Source organism: Mauremys reevesii, linkage group 10 (assembly GCF_016161935.1).
Source record: "Mauremys reevesii isolate NIE-2019 linkage group 10, ASM1616193v1, whole genome shotgun sequence".
NCBI classification, from domain to species: domain Eukaryota; kingdom Metazoa; phylum Chordata; order Testudines; family Geoemydidae; genus Mauremys; species Mauremys reevesii.
Window position 1 is genome coordinate 24282215 of NC_052632.1, and position 22037 is coordinate 24304251.

At 40.0% G+C, this 22037-nt stretch overlaps 1 protein-coding gene across 6 annotated transcripts in view; it reads right to left on the reverse strand.

The window, feature by feature from the left end:
• RAB27A (RAB27A, member RAS oncogene family) overlaps positions 1 to 22037 on the reverse strand; it is a 79210-nt gene that overhangs the window by 8872 nt on the left and 48301 nt on the right. For 3 of the 6 annotated variants that reach the window (XM_039492760.1, XM_039492757.1, XM_039492761.1), the window contains 4 exons: positions 7295 to 7468; positions 5113 to 5198; positions 3737 to 3840; positions 1993 to 2116 (listed from right to left, as the gene is read on the reverse strand). In XM_039492760.1, the coding sequence (XP_039348694.1) occupies positions 1993 to 2116; positions 3737 to 3840; positions 5113 to 5198; positions 7295 to 7447 (467 nt within the window). In that variant the 5' untranslated portion in view covers positions 7448 to 7468. Of the gene's footprint in view, positions 1 to 1992; positions 2117 to 3736; positions 3841 to 5112; positions 5199 to 7294; positions 7493 to 13562; positions 13653 to 15849; positions 15946 to 22037 lie in introns of those variants that run through there. The other 3 variants (XM_039492758.1, XM_039492759.1, XM_039492756.1) reach the window with 3 other exon arrangements.

Here is a 22037-nt window from a genome sequence, read left to right on the forward strand (position 1 = left end):
GGTTTAGTTAATGCTGTTAAAATGCTAAGTGTTAAATATTTAATAATGGACTAATCAGTCTCCTAGTGACTGTCTCCTCTACACCCCACTCTAAATGCAACTTTACTGGTGGTAGGCATGGGGGGAAATGTTCAGTAATATCCAGAATGGTTAGCAGCAGCAGCAGCAGTTGTTCACCCAGTAAAGCAGGGTCACTCCTCTTTCCTACCCCAACTTTTGAAGATGTAAGAACATTCCTATTAATAGCAACCTTCCTCAACCACCTACAAGTACTCAGAACCATATAGCAGCTCACAGAGTGAAATCAGATCTACGAATCAGCCTTCTAGTTTTTGATTCCCACATTGATCAAGTTGGTATTTTGACCACAAGATTAACAGACATTTCACCTTCTGCAAGTAATATCTATGTATGTAGTGGCATGCAAAAAGATTTCGATATAAACACACATCATCTACTGCTTCACATTTCCCAAATTTCCATTCCTTTTTATAAAGGTACATGTTACAAAACTATGCTGGTTTGAGGTTAGTGCCCCACAAATAGCATTACACAAGCATGTAAGTCGGGGCAGGAAAAAGGAAGGAAGTATTATTGCACTAAACCCCATCTTGCTCTGTCCCTCCCTAATAACAGGGTTGACAAAATTGTGAGGCTAAGCTTAACTTTAAAATAAGAGTGACACTGTTTAGTACTGCCTCCAGTTTCTTCCAGAATTTAATGTGATGCACAAATGTGACTTGGTCAGTATACTCTTGGGTTTCACTGCACAAGGAAATTAGGTCCTCTGTCTACTGTAATCATACTAAATACTACAGGGTAGTATTAATCGGATTTTGGCTTTTGACACAGTCCCATATGCAGTGGTGAAAGTAACTTAACGGACTTACCGGTACGCAGGGCAGCCTGGGTCCTGGGCAAGGTGCGGGGGGGGGGAGGGGGGAGAAGGGCCTCTGGGACCCCAGAAGGGGCGGGGCCTCAGGCAGAAGGGGTGGGGCTGGGCCAGACTCCTGCAGCCAGCCCTTCAGCGCTGCCCAGCCCACGCCGCCCGGGGCTCTGGCCGCTACTGCGGCAGCAGTTAATTGTTCTGCTTTACTCAGCACTGGTGAGGCATCAGCTGGGCTATTGTGTCCAGTTTTGGGCACCGCACTTTTAAAAAAGACATGGATAAATTGGAGAGTCCAGAGGGGTAATAAAAATGATAAGAGATTTAGAAAACATGGTTTGGAACTAGAAGAGGTTGGAACTATGAGGAAAAAAAAAAGATTGAAAGAACTTTGCATGTTTAGTCTAGAAAAGAGAAGGCTGAGAGGGGACACGATAACAGTCTTCAAATATGTAGACAAGGCTGTTCTGACTAGAACAGTGATTAACTGTTCTTCATGTCCACTGAGGGTAGGACACAATTAACTGGCTTAATTTGTAGAAAGAGAGATTTAGATTAGATACTAGAAAAAACTTTCAAACTCTAAGGATACTTAAGTGCTGGAACAAGTTACCTAGAGAGGTTGGAGGTTTTAAAGGACAGACTAAGCGTACGCCTGTCAAGGTATACTTAATCCTGCCTCATCATTAGTTGGGGGTGGGGGGGAAGGGAGGAGAATGGACTAGATGATCTCGAGGTCCCTTCCAGCTTTATAGCCATCTCTAGGATTCTGAGGTGTGCTGTGAAGCTTCATCTCCTCATAAATGAAACGTATTTTCCATCAAGTAATCGAGAGGTGTTTACTTTGTTTTCTACTGCAAGGGCAGAAGGGCACAAAAGATACCTCCCCCATGCTGGAGTATTGCACAGTAAGGTGCACATCTTGGCTTAAAGCATGTGGCATTTGCCTCTGTCAGAGGCAGGATATGAGATCAGACAGGGCCCTGGGGTGTTCCAAGACCAAGATGACCATTCTGATAAGAGCCTTCCAATACACAAAGAAACATCACAGACCTTTCAAAAAAACACATTTAGTTTTGCTTTAAACACAAGAAGAAGATACTTGCCCATATTTTTCTGCAAGTTCCTTTGCCTCCTCTTCTTTCACCATTCTCTGGTCTTCCATATCACTTTTGTTTCCACATAATACAATATCAGGGCTTTCACAATACGCATGCATTTGTAGCTGGCCTAACGGCAAAACAAACAGTAAAAACAGGGCTTATCTTATTCTGTTATGTATAAAGTGCACTTAGAATATGAGTGTCTTTTTAAAACGGAAATGGAGAACTCGAGTGAAGTAATTCTCGGACATGAGAAAAATAAGTTTGCTGCCAATTTCTTACCTGTTTTCTTCCCCAACCTTTTTTTAATTTATTTTATTAAAAGCACTAGAGATATTTGCACCCCAGTGGGATCTTTGCTGCTGATAAGTTCATTTGGTCCTCCTGCTTATAAGACCCCCATTACTATAGCATTCAAGAGCTTAAAATCCTTAATGTATTTACATTCACAACACCCCAGTGAAGTAGGGATGTGCTTTTATCCCCATTTTACAGATGGGGAACTCTCTGACACAGCGATTTGCCAAAGGTCACACAGCAAGTCTGTGGCAGACCAGGGAACTCAGCCCAGTGTCCTGAGCGCTAGGACACCAGACCACCCTGCCCTCCACATGAAGTCATTACTCCACTTTGGGACAATCATCTCCACAACTGGTTGTGATACCAGAGTGTTTTAACATCGGGTGAAAGAAGACAAGCAGATTATCTCGAACAAAAATCCTACTCCAGTCCAAACATGCCTAATATTTAAAAAGCAAGAGAAATACAGAAAATACATGGAATGAACCAAATCCATTCAAATGGCAATTCCACTGAAGTCAAGGGCACAATATTTGATAAGATTTTCTTCAACACTCTTGCAGTTCTTCTATTACAGTACTGGAGAATGCAGTATTTATAATATACAGAGAAAAGGACGTTGCCATAGACCAGTAGCCATGGATGGTTTTCGGTATTCTATACACATGCCTCTTTTCAGTAACAATTCACGCAAACTGGTTTTATTATGTGCAGATTTCATGTTAAGCACAATGCTCCTCCCCATCAGCCTGTAGGGGGACATCATCCAGTATTGTCCATTACTCCTCCCAATAGTAATGGCTCTGACTGGGGGACAAAATGCACCAAACCTCTTGCTATGGTGCAGTGGAGTGGAGCTGGGGAACATGCCTGCACCCATTGCCAGCCAATCACTGGAAATCCAAATCACTGGGGCAGATGCGCCTCGTAATCCCTAGAGTGCTAGATTGTGAACCCACAATCTAAGGATTAAGGATCTGCCTCTGAGCTTTTCCAGTGAGCTGCTGGTAATGGAAAGCGAGTACTTCCCTGTTCCTGTTGCAGTTAGGCAAGTGTTTCCTGTCTCTTCCGTAACAAACTCCAGAACAAAACTGCCAGGTGTTGACAAGCTCTCAATCAAAAGAATCAGGACTGAGTTTCAAGTTGGCTGATTTCAAATTTCGTTACTAAACATCACCCAATTTTACATTGTATTTCAAACATCAGGGGCATGAAACCCGCCTGACTGAGGTTTTGTGAGTGCAGCAAGCAAGTTAAAAAAGCCAAGGCTTCAGACACAGTGTTGGAAACCAGATTCACTCACAGCTATTTTATACAGGATTTCCATTTTGTTCCCTTCTAGAAAGGTTTAAGTCAAATATTTTTGGCCCTATCCCCTCTGTGGAGCTCCATATTTCTAAATGCAGCACAGGAAAAACAGTGACATACAAGTAAAGACGTGACATACTTATCCAGTTTCTGACATTGAGAAAGCTTTGCTCATTTGTCAGATCAAAGAGGAGAAGAAAGCCCATAGCATCTCTGAAGAAAGCTGTTGTCAAGCTACGAAACCTAGAAATACAAAGCACAGTTGTAGTTCGTTTCCCTTTCATAAGGTATAGCTGATGAGTCAATTATTTTGAAAAATGATCATACTATAAAATAGGCAGATAAGTGAGGTAATCTAAAATTTAATTGTACTAGAACCATCACTCGTCATGTCTGATTTCTACTGACATAAGGCCTGAACCAATTAAGTTACTATAGGCCTAATACAAGTCCAGTAAAGTTAGTGGAAAGACTCCCATCAACTTCTGTGAGCTTTGGATCAAGTCTTACATTACACAGCACATTTTGATCAACTTGAAAAAAGCATCTAATTCAAAGTGAAATTCAAATCATGTTGAAATGTATTACTGTACATTTAAAATTTGACAATATTTTAAAACAGACAAAAAATGTTGCGATGTTAAAGCCTTTTGAAACACAAACAGGACAGGTGAAGAACATTTACTTTCTATATGAAGAGAAACTGCCAGCAATATTCAGGACAAAAACTTGATTCCATGCAGGATAGAACATTAGAGAGTGACTCTCACCAGCCATCTATCTGATCTTTACAAAAGAAGGGATGAATCCTGCATCTCTACTTCCACATCAAAGACAATAGAGGGTCTGCCTGCCTAAGAACTGCGTAAAGACTGCAGGATGTGACCCAGAGATAGCTACTGGCTTTGGTCTTGAAAGAGGGCAATTGGTTGGAGATACAGTGCTAGATATAAATTTGCTAGCACAGCATTATATATAATCATCCTCAATAGTTACCATTTAAATAAATTACAGCCACTTCTAGCTGGCTACAAGAGCTAATGAAAGCTTAAACAGAGTGCAGGTCAATATAACCAAATATGTGCTGCAGACTTCTGGCAGACCCCTCATTCTGACTTCATGTGTATGGCTTCCACTGAGTCTTAATATCTTCAGAAGAACAAACGAAAGCACAAGAAGATAAATTAAGAAAATAGATTTATATATATATATATATAGAGAGAGAGAGAGAGAGAGAGAGAGAGAGAGAGAGACACACACACACACACACACACACACACACACACACACGGAAAATATATAGAAAATAGAAAAAAAAATTGTCTATAGGTAAGAACAAACATCCCCCCCCGGGAAATTGTGATCATATTGCTGTTAATGTCAGAATAAAGGCACATTTTGATTCATCTAGAGTCATGCTCATAAAATACAACAGACAACAGGAGAATTCATGCACTTGAGTTCAGTTAATAGTTTAGTAAGCACAGTCACATTTGCTTCATATAAAGGCCAGACCTTTCCTGTCCTGCAGTATCCCACAGTTGCAGATGTATCCTCTGTCCTCTGCCGCTAATGCCATCTGGCCCATTGGATCTATACACCTATAAACAGACAATTTTCAAAGTGTCAGCAGTCCACTCTCAACAGCATAGCAGAAAACTGACATTTAAAATGTAATACTTTAATCAGTCTTGATGCCAATAACAATTAATGCATTGTTAATCTAAGAGTCAATACTACAGACAGACACCATCTCTTTGCCTTATTAGGCTGACTTGTAGGCTCCCACTTTGATCCTGCCCCAATAAAATATTTAAGAAAGGAAAAGCATCAAATGAGAGAAAAGAAAATGTTTCCAATAAGCTATGAAGACCTAAAGAGAAATTCAATGTGGCTATGATTTGCATTAGGCAGGCGTGATTCTTTCTAGTTTTTATTTTTACTGTTTCACTCTGTTCAAATTGAAACAATTATAAAAGCACAATCAGATAACGTAATATGGCAATATATTTGTACCATTAACAGAACTATGTCAGCAAAACAGAATATGACTGTAGAGATAATGACTTCTGTTTAACTGTCACAAGGTTGCTAAGAAGAATCTAGTGAAGATCTTATCATATTATAGCTTACAAGAACAGGAACTGGAATAAAAGCTCAGTAGCTTATTTAGCAGGTGAATATAAATAAAGACATCTGTTGAGTATGAAGAGAATCAAATGGAAATAGTGTTTCAAGTCAGTGTCTAGAAGACATCTCAGTTTGGATTGTCCTCTCCTTTTCCTATTGGTATTACTGAACCCAAGGATTAAAGAAGTTATGGATACACAGGCAATACCATTGGCACAGAATGTGTCACAGGATAATGGTCACAGAGCATCTGACAGACATATCAAAGCAAAACCATCAAGTTTAACTGTCTCTTGCTTGGAAAATATTCATTTTGAGAATTTTGTTTTGGTTACTCCGTTAGAACAATTACTCACCCATCAGCAGCAAGTCTGAACAAGAACATTCTGCACCACGAAAACTCCTTGGTACTCATGCATGTTGAGTGTGGGGTGAGTAGCCCAGGTAAAGTGACTCTGCCAAAAAGTTGTCTGAAACCCCTATATGCTGACAAGATGGGCTTGGTGCCAACTATAAATGCGCAAGTGTGGCAAGGAGTGGTGGTATGGTAATCACTGTGGTTCTACATTGCCTCAAATAAAAAATAACGTTTCCCATACATTTTAGATAATTTAAGAGCCACTTAAATTATCTGGATTCTTTGAAGACAATGGGAAAATGGGTTTCCCAGGTAATCAAGGCCCAGATCCAACATCCAATGCCAGATTATTTTCTATACTGGATGCCCTGTTGGTATATTAACATTATGGCATGAATTGTTTACAATATTTACTGACAGCATCCTCACTTCAGATAAAATTTCAACAAGTAAAATTTTCCAATTTTATGAAAAATGTCTTTAAAATATTCAGTGTGGATCACAGATTTTCTCTATAAAGTGATTAAAAAGGAGGAAATCTTGTAGACATCCATTTAAATTCTGTTGCATTTAAAATTGAGACCATGTTAAATAAATGTATTAGAATAGCTTTTAGTTTTCACATTTTGACCTCTGATGATTAGGAGTTTGGAAAACATAGGTACCTGCTTAGGAAACTTAGGAGTCCTACAAGCGCTGCCCCTTTCCTTTAGAAAGTATTAATTATTCACCGCTGCCCTACCCCATATTTTTCAGTGGCGCAAAAAATTAACATGGTTGTCTTTGTTTACTAGCCACTTTGGCTTATAAAGAAATTTATGCCAATACATCTTTAACTGGGGCCAGTTCTGCAGGCCTTCCCTTGTGGAAAGTCTACTGATGAAAATGGCAGTTCAATTTACAGGGAATGGTCTGAATGCCATAGCATCATCCGTTGCTATCAGTACAGGTCACTGAACATGGTTTATTAGTTAACTGCTTCTGCAGAAGGGTGTAACAAAATAATTCTTTCGTGGACCTCACAGAAACAGCCTTTTTTGTTTTATTTGCATCTCCTAGAGAGAGAAGAAGGTGATATTTTGTGCCGACTACGCAGTGACGATCAGGAGATCAGGTTTTAAAAGAGTAATTTTTATGCAGTTGATGGCTAGATTTTTTTTTTTTAATAATTGTACATTCAAAGCAGCACACAGAGTTGCTGCAACTTACCACTCTCTTTTCCCGAAAGTCAATACCCACTGTTGTGATAAATCTGGAATTAAATTTGCCATCTGTGTACTGGTAAAGGATGCTGGTCTTTCCTACTCCCGAGTCACCAAGTGCTAGGAATTTGATGAGGTAATCGTAGTCTCCATCAGACATAGTGAGATCTTTGTAGACCACCTTTAAAAAGCAAAACAAAAAAACCACTTCTTATTTCATTACACAAAGCAAATGGCAGTATTCTGAATATATACGTTTGTTAATTTTAAGTCTCCACTAAAGCTTTTTTGCAACTTACTTATTTAAAATAAGGATAAGAACGGGATTGATTTTGCCCTCCTTTACACTGGTTTTATTCTGGTGTAACCCCACTGAAGGTCACTGACGGAGCGGAGGCTCAGGCTTAACATTTTGAAAGGTCAATGCCAAATTTAGCTCTGACATAAAGGGACACAAATCTACTGACCTCAGTGCCTAACTACAACAGAACTGATTCTGGCTCATAATTTCAGAAGCTGTCAAGGGCCAATTCTACTTTGACCCCAGTTTTACACTAGGTGCAACTCCAACGGCTCTGATTGAATTACTCTTGATATGTACCAATGTAAGTGAGAGAAAAATCAGGCTCAATTTGTTAGATAAAGAGAGAAATCAGCTGTCTTGGATAAACTACTTGCCAGTCAATGGAAGGTGCAAGGGAATGCAGTATGGTCCTCCCCAATAAGAGCTGCTACAGATCATCATTTATTAGAAACAACAAAGGAGAACATAAATTTTTTTCATTTTTACAAAAAGCAACAAAGTACAGAATTAAAGTACTCTGGAAAACCATGTACACAGCATTAGTCACAGAACTATTTTCATCCATATCTGAAAGTTGCAGCAGTTATATAAATGCATCTGCAGTATTCCTCTGAACTAGTATTCACCAGAGCATACTAGATTTGGAATACATGAAGAATCTATATTATTCTCTTGACTTTGCCCACCACAAGCAGCAATTCAATAAAAGGCACTGTACTGCCATAAACAAACAAACTATATTGCACTTTTTCTTTTGGGGGGGTGGGGCGGGAGAGAATGCACCATACCAAAAACAGCTTAACAATAAGTGCTCCATGTCTTATGCAAAATGAATTTGGCGGGAGTTTCAGGAGATGCTCCTCTGGATGGTCTATGAAGACTGACCTCTCAACCTAAGTGTTGCTTAAAGAGTTCATTTTCTTCATTAGTCATTGAAGGCAGATTATCCGAATAGTCTCTCCAACTCTTTCCATCCATGTTCTTGATGCAGAAGTCCATAATTAATATAAAAACTCACTACCCTTTTTATAAGGCATGATGGGAACACTGTTAGCAGCATTCAATATACTGAGTCACAGTTAAATTCAACCTACTTAAAATGCCCTTTATATACATATATATGGTATCTGTACTAGGCCTTTAAAACTAATTTGGGACTTAAATTGTACATGCATGGTCAAATTTTCAAAGGCCACCTCAGACTGAAGCCCAAATTCTCTATATCTACCTTCTTGTATGAAAACACTAGGATGTGAGGATATATAACTGGCAAATCCAGGTTCATGTGTACACAAAAACTTGGGTTTAAAAAACCCCTGTGGGTGCAGTTTTAGAAGCTAGTTTGAGCTCCCTTGAAAAATATGGTGTTCTTTGAAAAACACATGTGGACATTACAACACAGAAAATAGCCAGCTAACCAAAACCAAAACACTAGAACTGCCTATTATTAAAACTTATTTTCCAAGATTTCACTTTCCGCAAAATTTTGAAGAATTAGTATTTTCACATGGAATACATGCAAATGAATGAGACTGCCTATGTGTCTTATGCAAAGCTATTTTTTCCTCCAAAACAGCTCGTTTTTCACTTAAAAACATATCTGAGTAACAGTTTTCATGAAAAAAGACCATTTTTGAGTTTGTAATGAAATAGAAGACAATTTTCAAGTATTTTTGTAATTTATTAATGATAGTTTGAACAGTTTTACCAACCCCTAAACCTAGGTGTTTGAATACACAACTAAAACACTACTACTGTATTAGTCACTACAATTTAAAATGTCTAGTCTTTCCCTTTGGGGATCTTAAAAGAAAAAAGCATAAGATTTAAAAGTTGAAGGGAAAATTAGGTGTTTCAAAATGCCTAGACTGTACAAAACAATTCCTAAACCAACCACATCAATTCCAGGAAAAATTCAGTGTATGTGAAAAAGACACATGGGGATTGTGCTCTAGTAGTTTCCTGTTTGAGTAGCTACTGATCTCCCCTTCCCCAAACCCAGTAGCTTGCTGCCTTATGCAGCTTGTAAAAGAAAACATCTAAAAAGAAACCTGAGGAACTCTTCCAAAAGCAATAGAAATCTAGCACAAAAAATTACCAATTACCAGAGGAGAAAAGGTATCAAAATATGAAAAGAGACCATATTGAAATACATTTTTCTTGCAAAATGTGCAATTTGGGCTTCAAATAATATTATTATTAGAACTGTAATAATATTTACTGCTCTAACTACACAAAGCTGTAAGGCTAATCACTTCATTAGGTCCACAGCATTTCAACTATATTCTTTGCAGTACAACTGTCCTCAATAGCATAGCATCAATTCAGTCCTTAGTCTCTGTTGGAACAAACTCCAGACCTCCAGTGTGTGGGCATCAACCACCACCACTAAGGTAGGAATGTAACTATCTCTGAGGCTTTGGCTTTATTGCAAAATTTCATATTGTAAACAGAACACGACTGTGATGAGCTTAGTTAGCCAACATGGTGCAGATCCCATGACTGTGGTCAGTGCAGACAAGAGGGAAGATTTTTCAAAGGCACGAGTGGAAGGTAGGTGCTTCATGGCTACTGACTTAATTGAAGTTTGGTGCCCAGCTGTCATTTGTGCCATGAAAATTTCCCCCAAGCACCACTCCTGTTCGGCATCATTTCAGCTACTCATGATGGAATCCTACTGGGGTCAGGGTTGATGAACAGCTGACACAAATTCTCCACCTCTACACTCAACACAAAGTCATGGTCAGCTAAATCAACTTTCCACACTCAAGTTTTAAAACATGATAAATGTGGTCATGACATTAAGGCCTCAGATGAAATGAGACAAGACATTCAGAACTAGCAGCATGATTTCCATGCTGTGTTGCAGGCTTGACACTCCAGAAACACATTCACCTACCCTCTATGCTATAACATGAAGGAGTGCAGAGTCTTACAAGCAGCTAGAGCAGAAGGGAAGGCTTTACCTAGATATTAGAAGTCCTCATCCACCCAGGTGCTCAAAGACCCGCAAAATACTTTTGGGGATGAGCAAGGGGGAAAAAAAATAGGATCACACAGCAAGCAATTCCCCAGAAAAGTTTCCATTGAGAGGTATATATTTTTAAAAAACCCTAACGTTTTTTAAAATCTTCAGATTGACTATAAAAACAACAAGGAGTCCGGTGGCACCTTAAAAGACTAACAGATTTATTTGGGCATAAGCTTTTGTGGGTAAAAAACCCACTTCTTCAGATGTTTTTGTGGATATGGACTAACATGGCTACCCCCGATAACAGATTGACTATGACTCCTTCCTAATGTTTAGTTTGTGATTAAATTAATGCTTCCACATCTTCTGCCAAGCTACTTTACAGTCTTTTGTAAACTTTCCCTCTTTTTAAATATACAGTCTGTTGTGCATAAATCTCTAAAATTACTAGTATTTTTAAAATGCCCAGATACTCAACAAGTGCAATTTGGGATTAGTGTGTTATGAAGACAAGTCATCCCTCTCCGGGAGCTTATCTACATGGTGCATTAGTCTGAACTAGAGAGGTGTAAATTCTAATGTTCACCAATGTGTTGGACTGCTGTTGTGAGTAAAGTATATGTGTATAAAGACCTCAGAAGATAGATACAACAGAAGTGCAAAGTATTATTAGCAGCAGCAGCACGTTTGGAAATGGAGGAAACTATTCTACGTCATCTCACTTTGTGTAGTTTGCTAAAACTTACTGTAAATAGCTACCGCCCTCCACTGAACAAAGGTCAGAGCTAGCACAAGATTAAATATATACCTCTTCCAATACAGGAATTTGCAGAATACCTGTTTGGATAAGCTGCCACACAATACAGACTGCTTTTTACCCCTGCTTTAATTCACCATATAGCTTGTAATTAACAATTTGCAAATGGCTGGGAACAGGGCCAGGAGTCCTTAACACAAAATAAAAGAAAAATGCATTCCAATCAATCCTTGACAAGGAAAAGTTCTTCCTCGGTCAAATTACAGTGCATATCATTCCCACCTCTCACCCTACAAGATAAACCCAGTATTCAAATATTTCCAGGGTGTGTTTACTGTGAAAGCCTGAACCTAACCCTGAAGAGAAGCAAGAGTTATTTTCATAGTCAGTTCCAGCCCTGTCCTCCTCCCTGTACAAATATTTAAAAAGTGTTCTCCACCTTCCGCCTTACAAGGCTTACATTCCAGGAACCTAGAAGCATCCAAATTTCTACTATATAAATTGACAGTGTGTTAAATAACAAAATCCTTCAAGGAGTTAAAAAAAACCCAAACTGATACATTTAAACACTTTTTATTGAGATTTTTTTATACAATAGCCAGTGTCTGCTATTTTAAAAAATATGTATTAATTTTTTTTATAAACCTTTACCCATTAATGAAAAAAAGGTGGAGATGGGACAGATGAAAGTGATGGTTTGGTTGCCCAAGTCATAGATTTAAAATATACAGAGGATGAATTTATGCCCCCCAGTGAATCAATGGCAAAACTCCCACAGGCTTCAGTGAGGCCAGGATTTCACCCAGCTCTCTAACCACCAGCTCAGAACCTAGATGGGTGGGTTCAGTCCTTCATTCTTCCAGTAAATAAAACCAATTTCCTTGCCATTTGCTTTCAAAACAAAATTCTTGTCTGCTCAGGCTGGACGTTAAAAATGCCACGAAACTTCCATAAATTGGGGTTTGCCTGGATCCTTTGGCCAAAATTCCCCACCCACTTCTGTATGTTATGCATTGCTCAGTGTTGGTTGCTACTCTCTATACCAAAGATGCCCTCATTTCAGTGGCACCATATACATACAGCTTGTGAAGCTCTTTGGAATCTATCAGGGTTAAAAGTCATATATAAATGCAAATTAGAGACAATAATTCAGCCTGTGTCCATCTTATGTCAAAAGGGGGAAGAAGAATTGTGGATGTTAAAATAATTAAAAAACAGAAGACATCTAACATAGTTAAGAGTTAGTATAACTCCTTCATTCACATGTTTTTTAATCAAGCTCTCAGCACTGCAGCACACTTTTCAGTCCCTTCCATTCACATTAATGTGCCTAAAGGAAGGCATAAGAAATCTAGGAGGGAGTTGGATATAATTAGAACCCAGCAGGAGGTCCAAAATCGTTTTGGAAGGGACTTCCTCAACATTATTTTTAAGAGTAGGAAATACAAGAGCAACTCCTTTTTGCTGAGAACTGTAAGTTACCAAAGGAACAGGTGACATAGCAAGCACTCCAGCCAGCTCTTCTCTTTTAATCAACCTCTCCTGTTGTGGTTACATTTGATACTTTAGAAAACACTGGGCTGGACAGAGAATATGAAAATCTAGGAAGCTCCATTGGCAGTTTGCACTGCTGGTATGATCTGTATGATCATATTATTATCTATTTCAATGTGGCATCTCCAAATAATTATGCCTACTCTACTATTTACTTCTTTGCCAATAGGAAAGGCTACATGTTTCTTGAGGCAAGTACTGCTCCTGATAAATGAGTCTATTCACATTAGTATAAGGTGGTTTCACATGAATAGGCTTCTATCGGCTTTACATGGTCACGTTTCACCTAGGGTACAATTGGTTATAAACAATACCATGATGTTGCTGTGTTGTAAAGCTTCCTTACTCTTGAATGCTTTGTTTGTGGATAAATTAAGGAAATAAGCCTGGCATACACAATTTTTCCCTTTGTAGTGCAACATGCCCTCTGTACACAGCAAATTCATGTTTTCACTAAAAACATGTAGCTACTGATCGTGGGGGGTGGGAGGGCTTCAAAACAGATCAGCTTACAGCAATAAGGGTGAAGCTCAAAACAAAAACAGACTAATCATGGAACTGCTAGTTAAAAATATATGAAGGCACAGACACATGCATTTTAAACTACTACCTGTATGCCTGCTCTTAATCAAGCTGTCCTCTACTATGTTAAACGCAATTTTATACCAAAAAATGTATATAAAACTTACCTCCACTCTGTTCAAGAAATGTGCTGGTCTAATCCGAGATACTTATTATTCCTAGCGGGAGTATTTTTCTAGCTCCACCTGTTTAGCACACAGCCGAGCAGCCTGTGTGTCACCTGTTTGCATTTGTCAGTGACTACAGATAAAAAGGTGTGCCTCATGTATGTATGTGTAAAGAAGGTGCTGGCTGGCAGCAGTGTGGGGGAGCAGTTACACACTTACAATAGGTCCCGTTTGTTCTCTAAATGGAAACAGCACTTTAAGAAGGGATCTGTATATATCCCATCAGGGAGCAGATAAAAATGGCAGTCACACCTCTTATGTGTATCGTAATAAATCTTATTATTTAATTGCCTGTTAGAAACAATATCACTATATAAATGATATAGTATACTGATCACAGTCAAGCCACATTTTAAAAAGCATAATGATCTTAATATGTTTTGCGACTTTGCATCCCCTTGTCTTAGAGGAGGCCAACATGGCAGCAATCTCTGCTCTCTAGTGTTAGTTTTCATTTATTATGTGTTTCTCCTCTGTATATAGAGCTGAATGCACAGAAGAGGTTTGGGTGGGTCTGACAGGTACCCCAACTTGACCATTTATTTCTAAAGAAACTGAGCAAGATCTTGTAATAATGGAAGTGACTCGTTGGCTGAAATCGTGAAAGCACATTTGCTGACAAACAACATATGCCAATACCAATTATACCACTCTAAAATTTCAAAGAGAAGCTATGTGTACTCTAGAATTTTGAGACTCCTGGAGATTGAGGGATGGGGCTAGTTTTCCCTCCTTTCCTCTCAACACCAGCTCTCACAGCAAAGCAAAGGCCATTTGTTCTCTAGGAAAACATGGCAAGTGAAACTTGCACCTCCCCCCACACCAAGAAGAAACAAAAATGTTATATGTTAGGATCAGTCATCACCTCCATATCTCTGCTAGCAAGGGCAGCCAGCCATAAATGCATTGACTAATTTTCATGGTATAATTTACCACACAGAGAGACAGATGTTTAAAGAGTAAAACTAATTAGAACTTGCCAGATAACAGAGAACAGGCCTATATAATTAATTTATATGGTAACTATAATTTTAAAAGGTCACGTGACAGCCACCCTGTTCTTTGTTTGCTATTTCACAGGTTAGAGTCAGATACAGAGGACGTTTCCACAAGCGACATAAAATTTTCAGGCAGAGCTTACAACCAAAGAAAGGATCCATGTTTGTCAAACAGGCTCACATCTTTATTCAACCTTGCCAAGTACCTTGCCTTCTGTATTCAGCAAGAAATCAATTCTAGTATCATGGGGGGGATTAGGTCAGGGAGGTGGGAGACAGGCTGCAGTGAGGTGTGCATATTCTCTCTCTGATTCAGGTAGCAGAAGTCAAGCCAGAGAAGAAAGAAGTGATTGTGGGAAAGAAAAGGGAGTATGTTTCTTGGGAAAGTGTTAGATTGACATTGGCATGTCATAGCAAGAGGAAATGGTAGGAAATAGACTGCAGTATAATCAAAAGGCACTACCATGTAGGTACGTGATAGGGATCTATTGCTGACAAGTACTCATTTGAGGAAAGCTACCAAAAATATAGTCTGCCACAAATCTACTGATACTTAAGTCCTAGAAAATGCTGATATCCAAGAAATCCCAATGTGTAGCTCTGCTCTGAAAAGTAACTCCATATGGGCTTCCATGTTTGTTGTCTCTTGCTGAATCCATACTGAATTTGCTCAGTTTACTGGCTGAAAGATTTTTTTTCCCCTCCAGCTACCATCCCTGCAAAGTCATCATTGGGATGTGGGACTCAAACTGGGTTCTTTCAGGCTTCACCATCAGTAGTGCTGATTCTGCAGACCAAATTAGACCTGCAGGGACACCTGTGCATCTCCACTCTTTTCAGTTTGCCCTCTGACATTTGTGCAACCTCATTGCCCATCAATGGGCTTTAAATAGAATTGCACAGATGTAACGTTGAGGGCAGAATTTAGCCTCCAGAACCTGTATCAGTAGTGATGAGGAGCACAAAGGAAATAACTCCGGCTGACTCAGATCCCAAACTGCCCAAGGTTGGCAGTTAGGAAAAATAGCCACCATCATCATCTTTTTACTTGTAAGCTGTGTAAATTGGCTATAGAAATCATGGACAATTAGAGCTAATCCCCCAATAAAAATACTTCCCTCTGACAAATATTTTTAATTTTTAAAAAACAAAAAATATGCAAAATAGTTTTAAGTTTTTTGAAAGGCCATTTTCTGAAGAAAAATGTTGATGAAAAATATTTGACCAACCTCTAGGCACAATGAAGACGGAATCCCACATTTCACAACCACTTTCCAAGAGATATGAATGTGGCTTCACTACTTCTGAAGACTCAATTCCTGTTTCTTTAAAAGAAAAATTATCCTGAGGTTATTATAGACCCCAGCCTCTAAGGCCCAATTTGTAGAATGTTTGCTCATTGAGTGCCCTGAAAAGCTTGGCCTAAGGGTGAAATCATGTACTGAAGAGCAATGGAGTTACACAGATTTTTAAAACATTGTGGACGTGCAAGCTAGTTTGCGTTCATGTAGGGTTGAAGTTGTTGTACACAGTGAATTAACTACAGTAGAAGTTATAACTGACCTGGTTTGTTGTGATGGAAATGCCCTTATAGAAGGGGGACTCCCTAGGACCCACATTTAACCAACTGATATAGTGGACTGCCAGCAACCTTTTCTCATCGCCTGGGTAAAAAGTTCAGAATGGCCTTCCTCCATGCCAGCTTTTTAGGAGTGTGACCCTCTGAATAAAGCCTCATTTGGAACCTTAGTCCTTGCTAAGTAGTGTGACAAGATAGCCAATGTTAGTATGGTGGGTCCTGAGCTTTTCTTAGTGCGGGGGCTAAGATGCCACCCCTTGCCCCTGCTCTTGGGGTGCTGAGGGCCCTGCTAGTGGCCCAGGAAGGTGGTAAAGGAGGGAAGCGGGGGAGTGGGCTGGGTTTGCGCTTTACTCTGAGCCCCAGCCAGTCTCAACCCCTGCGGGTACTTACCCTCTTCCCCCTTGGGTGGGGTACCTTCGGTCCTTAATCTCCCTCCCCTGCTGGGGCAGGGTCTCCCTTACTGCGGTTCTCTGATCTTTCAAGTCTCACAGCACACTTCCAAACTCCAGTCCTCTCTCTTTCCCCCAGTCTGCCTGAAGCGTGTGTGTGTGTGTGTGTGTGCGTGTGTGCATTAGGTTCCTGACAGGGCCTTAATTGACTGCAGGTACTCCAATTAACCTGTAGCCACCCTCCCTAGTCTACAGGGAACCATGCCTTAATTAGCCTTGGGCTTATATATTTCCCCTCTAACACTCTACCACTGCTCGCTGGCCCTCCTGTATCACAGTAGGTCAACGTAGTAGTAAACGGGGAAAATACAAACTACTCCCCATTCAACACTTTAAAAATAAAATAGCTGCCGTATGTGCAAAATCATGTTGTCAGCCAAATGGATCCTAAAACTACTTAACCATTTTTAAGCGATTGTTGTCTACTAAGCCTCCAATCACTCATGCACATACTTAAATTGACATACAAAAATAGTGCCACTGAACTAAATTGATTTAGAAATACTCCACAGGAATCACTTCACCCTCCACAGCCATCTCTCTAGGGTGAAACAGAAAATATTTAATGACATACAGATTAGGACAAGAAATGAAAGATACTATATCCAATAGAAATTACAGGGGGAATTTAGATAGGTAGATGCTGAAATTTATCCAGGACCCTGGAGATATTATTACAGTAACTCCTCACTTAACGTTGTAGTTATGTTCCTGAAAAATGCGACTTTAAGCGAAATGATGTTAAGCGAATCCAATTTCCCCATAAGAATTAATGTAAATGAGGGGGTTAAGTTCCAGGGAATTTTTTTTCACCAGAAAAAGTATATATATACACATATACACATACACATATATACACACACACACACACACACACACACACAGAGTATAAGTTTTAAACAAACAATTTAATACGGGTAAACAGTGATGATGATTGTGAAGCTTGGTTGACATGGAGGAGTCAGAGGGGAGGATATTTCCCAGGGAATGCCTTACTGCTAAATGATGAACTAGCAATTGGCTGAGCCCTCAGGGGTTAACTCTCAAGGCAGCAGGAATGGAGGGAGGGGAGAGAGCATTGCAGACCTTGTGTGAGAGAGAGAGAGAGATGCACATTTCCCCTTTAAGTACACTGCCTTGTTAATTAGATCAGCTTACTGAGACCGCAGCTGCTGCCTGCAAGCTCCCTCCATCCTGAGCCCTGTCATGTGTCCCCCCTGCTCTATGGAAGATGGGGTAAGTGGGGTACAGGAGCAGGGGGAGGGGGCACCCTGACATTAGCCCCCCTCTACCTCCTCTCCCCCCTGCACAGCAAGCAGGAGTCTTGGGGAGCAGCTCCAAGGCAGAGGGGCAGGAGCAGCAAATGGAAGTGGGGGGAGGAACAGCTGCAATTGCTAGCCTGGTGGGCAGCTGCTGCACAGGGAACTTAGGGGAGTGGAGAGCTGATGGGGGGCTGCCAGTCCACCCTGGTTCCAAGCTCCCACCAGCTAGCTGCAACGGACTGTACTTCCTGCAAGCAGTGGACAAAGCAGGCGGCTGCCAAACGATGTTAGAAGGGAGCATTGCACAACCTTAAACGAGCATGTTCCCTAATTGATCAGCAACATAACGAAACGACGTTAACCGGGATGACTTGAAGTGAGAAGTTACTGTGCTGCAAAACTGGGGTTAAGAGTAAAGTCTTATTGTCCAGCTGAAAGATGGCATGTCACTTGCAGTGTTTCTTAACACCATAGTGGGACACTGGTTCAGTGCTCATGGGAACCATACAAGCTACTGAATCACTTAACAGCTGCAGGACCTGAGGTTTTTCCCTAGAAAACTTCAGTTTCCCATCTAACTATTGATTTACCGCCACTGTGACTACTTTATCCAATCTAATGAGTGCACGGCCTTTAATGCTCACCAGGTAAGCAGAGAAACTATGTCACTTGTAGATATTCTTGATGGGAAACTATTAAATCTTTCCTTAACCCAAGTAATCTGGAGAAAGAAAGAGTTGGATGAAGTAGACCTAGCAGAACTTCTCCATATTAAACTTTCTTCATTACTTTGTGCTGATGGAGCACTGTGGGGAAAGCACAAAATAGACTTTCCTTAGCGAGAAGTGTTTTATATCTATATTAGACAATAGATATAAACAAGAATTAGTGCTTTTTTTTCCATATAGGTATTTCAAAAATGTCTAAGTGACTTAGGAGGCTTACACTGCAATCATGTGACTGCAGCTCATGTAGACATACCCGCACTAGTCTTAATCTATCTAATAGGGTAAAAGATAGCAGCACAGACCCTGGCAAGGAACATGAGTATGTACCCAACGTTCTGAGTCAGTTTGCACAGCCCATGCTGAAGCTTGCACTGCTGTATACTCACTGCTATTATTAGTGAGCTAAACTAAAGCTATCACAGGTATGCTGACATAAGCTGCAAAACAAACCACCGACTGCAATTAGACATACCCTATGTTCCACTTTCAAAAATGACGCTGGCCCGTAAGAGCCTGGTATCTTAGTCTGCACCAGTGGAGTATGAATTCCAGTACACACTAATGTAACGTGCGCAAACTGGCCTGTGTGGACCCTACTGGAGCACACGAAAAGCTCCCTTGTGTGCATTAATGTAGTCTCATTTCAAACAGTACTATGTTAACACCCACTAAGGAACTTCTAATCTGCACCAGTATGTTGCACATTAACTGGTCTGCGTGGACCCTGCTGGCATGCACTAGAATTTACTCCTAAGCTAGTGCAGACTAAGGCATAGTGTAGATAAGCCCAAAGTCTTATTGCCTTTCACTTTTGAAAAATGGGACTTAGGCATAAAAGCAAAAGTGCTAACATTAGTTTAAAAAGCTGACTACTGTGCATCGTTCGACTGACACCGGAACTGCATACTTACTGTATCCTGTCTTCAACAGTGACCAGTGCAAGATACTCTAAGGAAGATGTAAAACCCCCGTAACAGTTCAATAACACGATTATGAAATTATCTTCTTGGAAGCTGACAGTTAGTGGTTGAGCTATCTCCTGAAGTATGAACCTTGACATCACTTTTCAATTTCTTATTTCAGCTAGAGAAACTGCTACAGTAACAGTTTTAAAATGTATAGCTTTTTAATGCATTTGCATGTCCCCCTCTCTTAATGCAAGACAAAGGAAAAACTAAGTGCACCTGACTGCTTTCCTATATAGCATTTGTTTTATACATTTATACCATATCACCTCTTGTCTGTCTCCTCTCTAAACCATAGTCCTAATGTTTTTAACTCTCTCCTCACATGGAAGCCTTCAAATGCCTCTAATCATTGTCAGTACCCTTCTGTTTATACTCTGTTTCCCCCAGCTTCCCCACCCCGAGTAGTTAGAACCAAACATAGTACTTCATGATGAAGGCATGTCATGAGTTTATATAACAATACGAAAATATTCTGAGTGTCACTCTATATTCCCTTCCTAATAAAAATCTAATACCTGGTTTGCTTTTTATGGCCATTGTTGCCATGCATTAAGCAGAACTTAACGGTACCATAGTCTTTCTACTAACAAAATATCAGACAATTATGGGATGCAAAAAAATCATCAGACATTTATGAGGTAATTTTTCCTCACTATTTCCAATTCATTCCAACCTTTATTTATAGATAGATAGATAGATAGATAGATATTTGGATACTCTCAGTATTTGCATCCCCTTATTTGGCATTTGATTGGTCTGTGTACATTTTCAGCTTCCACTCTAAAGGGAATACGAGGAATCAGATTCTACAAGAAGCAAGGAAAATCTTGAGCCTTGAGCCCCCCAACTAGCTGCATGCAGGCTGAAATTGTGCCCATGCAGAGCCCCATTATTTCAGTGGGGTTCACTGTGGGTGCAAGGGTCTATCCCCATTAAGCCAGTTGTAGGGCTTCAATTCACAAGTAGCAATACCACACGTATCCCACCTGAATATATTCTGTGGCATCTGCATCCACTGTCAGCTTATTTAGCCCAGAATTGCAGAATTTTCCAATAGAATGGTCAAAATGAAGAGCAGGAGATAGCAGGTATCAAAAAAGCTTCACAGAAAAGCTCTTTATTGTGAGAGAAGTCAGATGCCTTAAAACTCTATCCTCTTCCCCCAAACTCCCAGAAAACGGGCATGGAAGCAGTAAGTTAAGCAATAGCTTTGCGGATGTGGTGTATAACTCCAATCTTACATAACAGGATAAGAGGGGAAACTAGAAGTCCTTGATATCATTTTGAGAAAGCCAGGGGACTTTTAGAAACATAGAGGCTGTGGGAAGAGGCCAGGGACTACAGTTAGTTTCATAACAATGGTGAAAGTAAGACCAAACCAAGGAAAAGTAAGAAGTTGAATTTCATCAGAGCAAGGCTTAGAGAAATTTGTAGGAACAAAATGGGAGGGCACAAAAGCAGGAGTTAAATGGAAGAAGTTCAAAGTTAACAGTGTCAGGGTTTGTGTGTGTATCACCTGTGATAGCAATAAAAGAGAAAAACCTATGCAGAATATCATGCATCTTCAATAATCATCTGTGCTCAAACACAGCACAACACCTCCACACCCATACTCTGAAGTCCTCTGATACTGTTGTAAAAATGAGATGCATGCATATGTATCAAGGAAACAATAAACCCCGAAGAAAGAAGTATTCATGGGTAATGGTGGTAAAAACAGTTAACACTTCTGTGCAATAGGTAGACTGGACATCTCATGGGACTGGCAGCTTTCTCTTCCTGGTTTCCCCTTTGAATCCAGCCCAGCAGATGAGTGCAAGAACTGCAGCTGTGCACTGCCACTGCCTGAATAAGACATGTGGGGAAGGTCTTTTGCACCCTGCCTGGAAGCAGCACAGTATAACACACAGTTGAGGCCACATTTGGGATAGTGTTCGCCCTTCTGCACCCTTTATTATTGAAGGCCAAGACTCATGGCAGTGATATGAGCCAAGCTAGTAAAGCTGCTCCTTTTCCAGCTCTACTAGACTGAACTTGCTGTGGAATTTGGGGTATTGCTCTTACAACTAAGCATCAAAAGGATTCTGATTGTGTTTTGATGCAACCAATACTAATATTTCTGTAGAGGCCTTATTAATGAAGAAATCTATAATCAGAATGTAGGATAATTTTCATCCTCTTTATCTTGTATTTTGGTTGAAGAAGCAGGAGACACAGCAAGTGGTTCAATCTTCCTGAAATTCTGCATGCATGTAGATTAGAGCTGGTTGAAGGTCAACAAATTCTGTCTCATGACAACTTTCAAGGTTTTGACATTCATTTTCATTTCACGTTGGAACAAAAACAAAATCTTTTGAATGACTTCATGAAACAGGATTGTGTCAAAACTGTCATTTTTGCATCAAAAAGGGAAGGTTTTCGATTTGGTTCT